This window comes from Dunckerocampus dactyliophorus, chromosome 4, assembly GCF_027744805.1.
Source record: "Dunckerocampus dactyliophorus isolate RoL2022-P2 chromosome 4, RoL_Ddac_1.1, whole genome shotgun sequence".
Lineage (NCBI taxonomy): Eukaryota > Metazoa > Chordata > Actinopteri > Syngnathiformes > Syngnathidae > Dunckerocampus > Dunckerocampus dactyliophorus.
Genome location: NC_072822.1, coordinates 8,664,779 through 8,675,090, shown reverse-complemented (window position 1 = coordinate 8,675,090; position 10,312 = coordinate 8,664,779). Strand labels below are relative to the sequence as shown.

General features: G+C 40.5%; 1 protein-coding gene and 1 long non-coding RNA gene across 3 annotated transcripts in view; one reads left to right on the top strand and one right to left on the bottom strand.

Moving 5' to 3' along the window:
• Nucleotides 1-1,900: 1,900 nt before the first annotated feature.
• On the bottom strand, nucleotides 1,901-6,673 carry dusp2 (dual specificity phosphatase 2). Of its 2 annotated transcripts, none has more exons than XM_054773466.1 (4): nucleotides 6,163-6,673; nucleotides 5,896-6,008; nucleotides 5,589-5,805; nucleotides 1,901-3,407 (listed from the first exon to the last, which is right to left on the bottom strand). In XM_054773466.1, the coding sequence occupies exons 1-4, from the start codon at nucleotides 6,539-6,541 to the stop codon at nucleotides 3,190-3,192; spliced, it is 927 nt and encodes a 308-aa protein (XP_054629441.1). In that variant the 5' UTR covers nucleotides 6,542-6,673; the 3' UTR covers nucleotides 1,901-3,189. The 2 variants fall into 2 exon arrangements, with proteins under 2 accessions (XP_054629441.1, XP_054629442.1); XM_054773467.1 differs by having other exon boundaries at nucleotides 5,589-5,764.
• The window catches only part of LOC129179776 (uncharacterized), a 12,238-nt gene continuing 7,456 nt past the window's right edge, over nucleotides 5,531-10,312 (top strand). The window contains exon 1 of the long non-coding RNA XR_008570058.1: nucleotides 5,531-6,552. This is a non-coding gene — a long non-coding RNA (uncharacterized LOC129179776). The remainder of the gene's footprint in view (nucleotides 6,553-10,312) is intronic.

Genomic DNA, 10,312 nt, shown 5'->3' with positions numbered 1-10,312 from the left:
GATCATGCAAAAACTTAATGTGCAATGCAAGATGAGTGCCTGTAATACCACTTCAATCTGGAATGAGAGTATCTGTCATTTGAAAAATTGTAATGATGCAGTTTGACTTGTCAAGAACTAGAGTAATTAAATGCACACACAAATGAAAAAAGGAGGCGGAGCCACCTTCTGCTCTGAGTGGAATAAATGAAAGGCAATGTGAAATTACACTACAAGTCATTAAATTTGCATATAATTTAGATTTAAAAGTTTCATTAACAGTTCATGTGTGTCCTTCAAGGCTGATGGCCACCATATTTTATAAACAGTGTGATGGCGTCATCTGCTGGGTAATTCTTGATGATGTAATTGCAGCACAGACTCATTAGAGGTCGCTATTTAGCTTTCAACAACTATTCGGTGTTCTTCAACCTGAAACTGAATTGTCTGTCTGTTGCTTTGTGTCTTTCTGCATGAAATGCGAATATATTGATTTGCTTATGGATGTTATGTATAAAATACAGATTTATTTATTTTTAAATAAATAAAATGACACCAATTTGCTGCACATTAGTATCACAAGCATTTTTGCATTATTTTTGTTTTATTTTTATGATATTGTTAGTCTCATATTATTTAAATGTTACACACATTTATGCTAGACATATAAATAATCCCGAAAAAATGTCGAACGATTTTAGGCAGCATTAAAGGATTTGTTTGACAGCGCTCACTGGATCGACCAATACTTTTAATTGTCTATTAAAAATAAACCACAATGAGGCATTGTTTTACACATGTATTTTTATGTATTTATTTATTTTAATTTGTACAAAAATGTTTTACATCGTTGTTCACCTTTCGCAGATTCACGGTTATTTTAAGTGCAGTTTTGCATCTTCGGTTGCATCTTCGGTTCCTCCTGGTGGAGGACCACCAGGAGGAATAAAATACTACAACAGGAGCAATATGTTTTAACAAGGATACAAAAACGCTACAGCCGAATGGCGCCTGGACGAGGCACGTCAGAGGAGTGAATACCGTGAGTCACTTAACAATTTCTTGTATCCAAGAGATGGATCGTTAAAATTCAAACGAAATTTGAGCGTGTTTAAACAAGAGAGAAAATGTGAGAGAATGTGTGCCTGTCTGAGAAAAGTGTATAAAGTGTATTGTGAGGGGTTTTACAGCCATAAAACATATAATAATTGTAAACAAATAACGTTGGCTACTTTGCGGATTTCACTGATTGCGAGCTATTTTGGGAATCTGTCCTCCGCGATAACCGACGGAACACTGTAATTTTGTTTTCTTGCAGGGAAAACAAAATGTTAAATTCAAGCAGCCAGCCAAACACTTTTAAGAACTATACTGCAAACTATAACGTGAGTAAATACATCGTCTTGTCCCAAATGTAAGACGACCGTGGCTATAAGACAACTGCTCTTCTTTGGAAAAATTGATTTTATTAATTTGAGACCCAACTTTTATTTTAATGTATTCAATGTCACCTTTTCATCATCTATTCGTTTTCTTATCCTATTTGGGTCAGGATGTCGGCAGCAGCAGTGTCAGTCTGGCCACCTCCTCCAGTTCCACCAGGGGACACAGAGGTATTACCAGGGCAGCAGCAAGACACCATCCCTCCAGCTTGCCCTAGACCTGCCCCAGGGCCTCCTTCCAGCTGGGCATGCCCCGAACTCCTCAGCAGGGAGGCGTCTAGGAGGCATCCGGACTAGATGCCTAAGTCAGTTCAACTGTCTCCTCTCGATGTGAAGGATGACCAAGCTCCTCACCCCATCTCTTAAGGTGAGTCCAGATACCCTGCGGAGGAAACTGTCGAGGGCCCTTGAAATTTTTGCAACTCTTCCCCCCTGGTGCCCCTGCTCCCATGCACCCTCCCGGTGTAGAGCTGGTCCAGTCTTCATGTCTGCATCCACGTCCTATGACACTGCTTCCCCTTCCTGCAGGTACGTATGTCAGTGGGATTGAGAAGGGCCTCAAAGTATTCCTTCCATTGCCCGGTTATATCCTCAACTGAGGTCAGCAGGCCTTTCTAAACACTCTAAACCAGGGGTGGCCATTATGTAGATCGCGAGCTACCGGTAGATCGCCAAGGTAGTTTGGGTCGATCACGTAAACGTCACTTTGTAGTTGTCATATGACATCAGTCAGCGGACATTAAGCTCCCCTCCTGATTTGCGCTTTCAAGCTACAGAACAAGATGCATCTTTCCTCTTTATTATTGTGATTATGGAAGAAACTAACTCTGCGGTAAGATGTCTATATCTATAACAAAAGTTATCTGTTCACTTGTAGCGGCTAGTTGCGTAGGAAAAAGTGTATTGTTTGATGGCTTTGCTTGGCGTCATGAACTCTACTACAGAAATCAGTGTTTTCCAAACGTTCGCTTCTTAAACTATTATTTCATGATGAAATAAAAAATGTGCCCATTGGTGAAACCTTTTCAATATGTTGCCTTGACTTCGGCTGCATTCTTTTGTATAATCATTTTAAATTCTTGTATATTGGTAATGTTTGCAAATGCTAACTGGATGTAATACATGAACTGTGTGCCCTAATGAACGTTACATAGCTAATGTGACTGACATATTACCAGTACTCAGGTTAGGTACACAACTATTTAGGAGTTATGTGTAGTTTTCTTTAATTCCATATTGAAGTGAATTATGATAGCAACTACTTTGATGACCTGTAAACTTTGAAAATGTGAATGTGAAACACTAATCAATAATATTTACAATAGAATTTCTGAATTTCACTGGTTACATTTTATATATGTTATATGCTTTATAGAAAGAGGTAGATGAATTTGACTTGTACTTGCATGCTGAGAAAGTGCGGTATTTATAGTAGTAGGTAGATCTTTGGGACTTGGTCATTTTAAAAGTATCACCTGTACAGAAGAGTATTATAGTATACACTATGAGGTCGCTGTGTGTGTAAGTAAGATGGAATTCTTGTGTATGAAATAAAGACTAGCCTCAATGTATTTTTTTTTTTACTTGACTAAAAAAAATTGGCTCTGTATCTATAAAGTGCATGAACAGACAGTCATGTCAACAAACTGTCCCATCATACGGAAATAAATATTTTTTTTACACAGTGTTGTCCCACAAGAGGATGCAGTGATGCCAGCATCACCACACTTAACAAGCTCCAATGACAAAAAATGCACATTTGTGCCCTTTAGCCCTGACACAGGACATCCATCTCAAACAGCAGCAACTGTCCCATGAAGGCCAGGTTGGGCGAGATGACGTGACGCCGCTGCTTCACGAAGTCGAAGGCCTCGTCCAGCCGAACCCGCTGGGCGTGCATGAGGTAGGCCAGACAGATGGTGGCCGAGCGAGAGATACCTGCTTGGCAGTGCACGAGCACCCGACCCCCGCTCTGCTTCACTGAATCTGTGGTTGTAGACACAAAAATGGTTATGATCATAACGTGTTGCACTAGCTATTGAAATTTTCCAGGAATACACATAAAAACTTGTCCTCCATTTTCGATACGGTTTGTCACCATTAGCGTCATGGGTGAGAGGACACTCTGGACTGGTCACCAGTCAACCACAGGGCACATACAGAAAAAATAACCATTCACACTCACATCCACACCTATGAACAATTGGCATCTCCAATTTAATTGGGAGAATCGTGCCAACGGAAAACCCACAACTCCCGTGTTAGTAAAGTTAATGTAAAGTACAGTGGCCCACACAAACACCAGCCTTGATCGCCGGAACAACAGGCTTTTATTGTAGGTTTGAATTATCTCACAAGAGGCACAATAATCTGTAATAAAAACACGGGCTTCTGTTGTGGTCGTAACCCACGGCATTCTGAAACTCAACTCTGAATCTGTGAATCTGTGCGTACCACTCACTCGGCTTCCCTAACACATACATAGCAACACACATGAGCACAAGTCTTATTTATTGGGGTGTAACGATTCGTTTTAATAACGATTCCATTTGCATCACGATTCGGAGTTGCCGATACGATTCATCGACAATATTGGTTCATTTACAATGATACGATCCGAAATGATTCAATAACTTTAAATCGATTCAGTAACTTTTTAGCCAAAAATGTAACTAACTAAATGTAATGTAACTAAATGTAGTGTGACTGTGAAATAAATACCTGGATACTGGACAGTGCAGGTGAAGTTTCCTACATTCCTGTGTTTTTTTGTAAGCGAATCAGGTATAAATGATTAATAATGCTGACATACTTAAGAATACATGACCAATGAGTACAAAAAATGCTATACACAATCAGGATGAAGAGAGGGTGGTATAGCTTGCCATGATGAATTATTTACTTTAAATAGTGCAATCCAAACTTGCACTTTGCACCCAATGAGGGGCATTATGCAAATTCTTCAGCAAATGAATGAGGTATGGTATCTTCAATTAGGTGTTGAAACTTTCTCACCTGTATGGGCCGATGGAAGCAGGGGCTTTTTTTTGGGCTGATAATCCTCCTGATCAGAGCAGCCATTTGAAAGAACGCTGCAGCAACTACCAAGAATACACTAGCAGAAGTTTTGCAGCGCACATATGTTAGGAATGTTACACGATTTTGAAATCTGTAAAATCAGTCTGTGTTTAAAACTGTCTGATAAAACATGACTTGAATTTTTATTTGATACCTCATTCACTTCTCTACCCCAAGTATTAAAGAAGTTAAAGCAAATTTCATACCGGAAAATAGTAAGATTGAGTCATGACAAAAACTGTGATCCACCCACAGACTTTGACAAGTACAACCATACTACAAAATATATCATAACTTAGGCTGTGACATTTGTTTTAAAATTTGTTTTAAAAGTCAAGAGTAGCCATTTACATTTTTTCTGATAGTCAAAAATGCCAGGTAAGAAAATCAAGTGTAATAATGCAGCAGCACGCTGCATTGGTTTCCACGCCACACTACATGTACACATTAATTCTGGGGCAAAATTAACATATTTTCAGACACCTTATCACGCATTATTTTATGTGTTTTATTGTATTTATTTATGTATGTTACACGGAACCGGATATGACGTTTACGTCTGCGCTGCGTGCATTGCATAGGTTTTTACGTAGTACAGTCTTGGTGGATGTCATAAGACGTTAGAAACATCTGCATGCTGATGACGTCTTTTAATAAGAGTCACTAATAAATAACCCCTCAATATATTATATATATGAAGTATGGTTATTGACCATTTATGTTCATACATTAAAAAAAAAAACTACCACAGCACGTGACATTGCAGAAGCTGTCATTAAAATGTGCTAGAAAAGGAACTGACGTAGGTCTTGCGCATGCGCAGAGCCGATTGCGTTTCCGGTACGTGTTGCACAGTACTACTCATCAAGCAACAAGCATCTGTTTAAAACAACCATTTTAAATGTTACCGTTCCAAAAAAGTAACTAGCTAAATTGTTTTCATACCTCCACTGCTTGTCTTAACACTCAAAAACGACATTTTGCTAACACACTAAACTGCCTGATTTGACTATCATTGCAGTAAGCAAATATTGACTGTCGTGTTTTATGGTACACACACAGGATGTTTAAACAAGAAATGCCCCTCACCGATAAAGGCGATAGCTGTGGAGAAGCAAGCTCCGATGTCTGCAGCTAGACTGTCCTCCACGTTGAGCCGAAGGTATTGGAACTCCCCCTCGAAGAAGTTCGAACATGAGGAGACGTTGAGGACAGCTGTGATGCCCGCTGCTGTGAGGGTCTCTCTGCGTGACGAGTGGACGGCACTGCCCAGAAACAGGAAGGGAAGCAGCTCAACGGGACCGTCCTGTGGTGGACAAACACTCTTGTCATTGTAGAGCTATCACTTACGTCTTGTTTTATATTTGCCATACTCCATGTTTTAATATGATCTAACCTGGTCGTATGCAGGTGTGCTGCGTCCAGAGCTCACTGTCTCTGGTTCACCCGCACTGAGTTGTTTGCTGTAACAAAGTTCTGGGTAGGCCTCTGAAAATCCCTCAAATCCACCTGAAAATTAGGTCATGGAGTCATTAAATAATCCACAAATACATCACATCCTGTATTTTAAGTTTTCAAGTGTGTGCAGAAGCATGGTTCGTCGTTTGGTGCATACAGTATGCAAACAAAATGTGGCCAAAAACGATTCTAATTTTCGTGTTACCTTGCAGGAAGCAAATCTGCGTGTGCACTTCGTTTTGCAGGGCAGTTAGCAACATCTGGCCCACGCTCTCCACCCTCATCTTGGCGACAGAGCTGCTCCCATCATCCACCACCACCACCAGGCTGAAGTCCCCGCGCCGTAGCCGGCCCAGAAGCGCCTTATCCGGGATCAGCCACTCGAGGGCCACCTCGGTGCTCTTGGACCTGCGGCGCAGCACCGAGTTCCAGTTGACGTTCCGGGACTCACTTATGTGTGCCAAGGAGAAGTCCAGGAAAGGTCTGCAGTCCAAAAGGACACAGCCAGCAGATGTGGCGTTCTCCCTGAGAATGCGGACTAACTCATGACTGTTGATTTCCAAAGGCTCACCAAGTGACGTCATGTTTAAAAAAGGTCAGTAAATTCAACAATTCTAAAAAACTTCAAAATCAGCATGCAAAAAAAATCCCAGATTAATATTATTACAATTATTGTATAGTAGAGTAATGCTCGATCAGTTTCTGTCAATGACTCCTGAAAAGGAGTTTCGCTTGCTCATTGATAACTACCTTGAGATGGGTGTGGCCACCTTGGCCCCGCCTTGTTTCCATTCGGAAAGAACTGTACCTCAAGGCGGAATTTCCATATATAGACTACCCGTCACTCCTTATTTGGACAATGACGTTCTCCTTGTTCTTCCCCCACAGAGCTCAAACATGCTAGTTTGGGGTTATCCCATGTTTTCATGTTGAGTGACGTTCAACTGAGGGCTAAAAACCAGTGTTCCAATCCGTGTCCAAATGTAACATCATGCCCAAACATAGACACAATGTCTGTTTGGTGTTTGATCACAGCTTTGTACTTTCAATCCAGCACTACACATCTTTTGCCTACTGTATACACTCTTATGAAGAAGAAAAACATGCATGTTAGATGAATTGGTGACTCTAATTGTCCATAGGTATGAATGTGAGTGTGAATGGTTGTTTGTATGTGTCCTGCCATTGGCTGGCGACCAGCCCAGAGTGTACCCCGCCTCTCGGCCAAAGTCAGCTGGGATAGGCTTCAGCATACCCTTGCGACCCTAATGAGGATAAGCGGTATAGAAAAATAGATGGATGGATGCTTAATTATATATTAAATACTACTAAAACTACTACCAAAAAAAACAAAAACAAAAAGTCCACCTCACTCACTGACACCTTATGAGTTGCGCTGGACATTGAGTTGATAGTCTAGGCTTTTGGCTCGCCGGCTGTGCTCTGGACTCTCATTCAGCGTATCTTCGTTCGAGTCCATTGGTTACTCATCAGTTATCAGTCACAAGTCCATAATTAGGTCAAGAGAATTGCTCTTAAAAATGAATTCCCCTTCAGCCATTAAAATTAGTATAATACATTTAAAAATAGTAATAATAATGTGTATTAATTTGTAATAAACCGCTTTGGGTTGATTGAAAAAGACTGAATAAATAAACGAAAAAATCCATAATTTAGTAAAAATAAATGATTTCTATCAAACTTTTTCCACCGAGGGCCGCATACCGAAAAATCAAAGGATGCAGGGGCCACGTTTAAATTTTTTAAACTAAGCCATATATACTGTATGTGTTGAGAGATGTTTGTTTTTTTTATCTTTAAAGAAAAAATAGTCTGCATCTCAGTTTTGTGTTTATTGGTGACAAACGTTTTCCTTACGTTGCACTTTTTGCTCGTTTTATCTTTTTTTTCTTTACAGATATATTCTAATATTCTTCTCTTCCATTTATTCTTGCAATCTTATGTCTTTATTCTGAGAATGTTTTGACTTTATTGTTGTAATGTTCAAACTTTTTTACCCAACCCAACTGTATTTTGTTTTGCGTCTCATAATATTCAGACTTTTTTTAATTACATATTCTAGTCTTTAATATTTCAACTTTATGCTATTTTTCTCTTAATATTATGACTCTATTTTCCAAATGTTTGTCTCGTAAAATTACTTTTTTCCATTTTTGATGCGTTTTGTTTTAATTGTATTTTTGGAACGTGCCGAGGGCCAATAAAAAACAGCCGTGGGCCGTAAATGGCCTTGGGGCTGCACTTGGGACAACCCTGACTTAAGTTACAAACACAATTCCCATTTCGGCATTAAAATTAGTCACAGTTCAGTCTCTAAAAAGTCTGAATGAAACAAGCCCATTATTTATTAAATTTAATTTGTCATCAGGTATTAACATTTCTGTAACAAATGTAAAAATGAAAATCATATGCAAAGTCTGCAGAAAATCGCAGTACTTAGAGAGTATACAGTAAATAGTTCAACTTCTATAGCTGGATAGATATGAATAGGCAGTTAAGTAGGTAGTTAAATTATTTTGTCAATTTTTCACACTGATAAATCTGTAATGATGTTGCAATGAGCAGAATTGTTTTAGTGTTGCTTTGAGCCTCTCTTATTTCCCATCTGTTACACACATGACAACCTATAAGACATTCGCAGTGTCTTTGTGTCACTGTGACTCCCACTTACTTCCTCACGTTCCCACTTCCTTTCTTCCTCCTCCTCTTTCCTCCTCCCGGCTGGCTGCTTGTCAGCCCCTCATCAGCACTTAGCTCTCCCACTCTGTCTTGCACTTCCCCTGCTTAAACTGCAATTCCAGTGCACACAAACACGCTTACATTGTCCGACTGTCCATCATGACTGCCAGTAGAGCAGCTGAGCATGCATTTACTGTAACCTCAGCCTGAACACATGACAAGCACAAAAACAACCAATCTCAGGATGTCTCTAGAGTGTGGCGTGTGAGTACATAAAAAAACAAACGTTTGCCTCAATCTCAGCTACCCCAACAGGAAATAAAATAGCTCAGCGCCTACAGTACATCCTGCCATCACCACCCACACACGCCGCTCTGACTACCCTTTCCCTGACACTGTATCATCACCCGCTTTGTTAAAATGCATGGCAATTACACTTTTAATAGTTTACTGAGCCCAAGTGACTAACAGGCCTTGAACAAAGTGAGCAATAATTAACGGATGTTAATGGGGATAGGAACTCCTACGCGATTCTTGTCATTTTCTGTTTTAGACGTTGGCATACAATATTGGGTGGCAAGGACATAAGACTTTTATTTTACTCTAATAACAAAAAGGAAGAAAAAATGTGTAAATACAGGAAACAATAAATTGGACAACAGCTACAGTAAGTAATGCATGATTTTTCTTAATGAGCGTATGAGTATATACATACTAGAAATACAAAATTCCACTCCTTCCCACAGGGAGGATTATCTGGGATTAATTAAATGAATGTAATTCAGATGTTGATCTCTTCCAAGATGCCTATCACGCCCATGTAACTGCACCACCCCTATTCAGAAGAGCATGTCCCTGCTGCGGGGGCAGCTTTAATATGGCTGGCGGCTGAGGTTCCGAAAAGCTGAGCAGTGTCTGGGGGTTTTTCTGATGCATGAGGACACTGTGTGTGTGTGTGCGCGCGCATGCTTTGATTCACGATGAATCATATATTTTGGCTATTATTGATGAACATACAGCATGCTGTGTGTACTTTTGTTGTCATGACTTGTTGGAAATACTTGTGCGGTTTCCAACACGTCATGACAACAAATAATGCCAACACTTGTGTGGTTCAGGCATCTATTTTGGATGCCTCCCGGATGCCTCTCTGGTGAGGTGTTTGGAGCATGCCCCACCGTGAGGAGACCCCAGGCTAGACCAAGGACACCCTGTATGGACTGCATCTCACAGCCTCGGTGCCCGCTTCCGTACTGAGAGTGATGCCCCCGCAACCCAGATCCGGATAGGTGGAAGAAAATGTATTTCTAGTTTGAATGAGTGGACTTGTGTGGTTGTCATCATGACTTGTTGCGGCTGAGTTGAGCGATACCTCGACTAAAACTGCCATGCGTCCCAGTTTCTCAAGGGAGCGGTATCACACGGTGCTTCGGAATGTCACAGTACATGCTGGAATTCATGTTTCCCTCAATGAACCGCGGTTCCCCAGTGTCTGCAGCACTCATGCAGTCCCAGACCATGACAATACCACCACTTACTTGCCGGTCAAGTAGGTACTCACTTGTGTTAGCTGTTGAGAACATAATTGCTGTGTTGAAACATTGTCAGGGGATAAGTAAATCTATACTACTAAACAAGCTGTACACTAACTATTT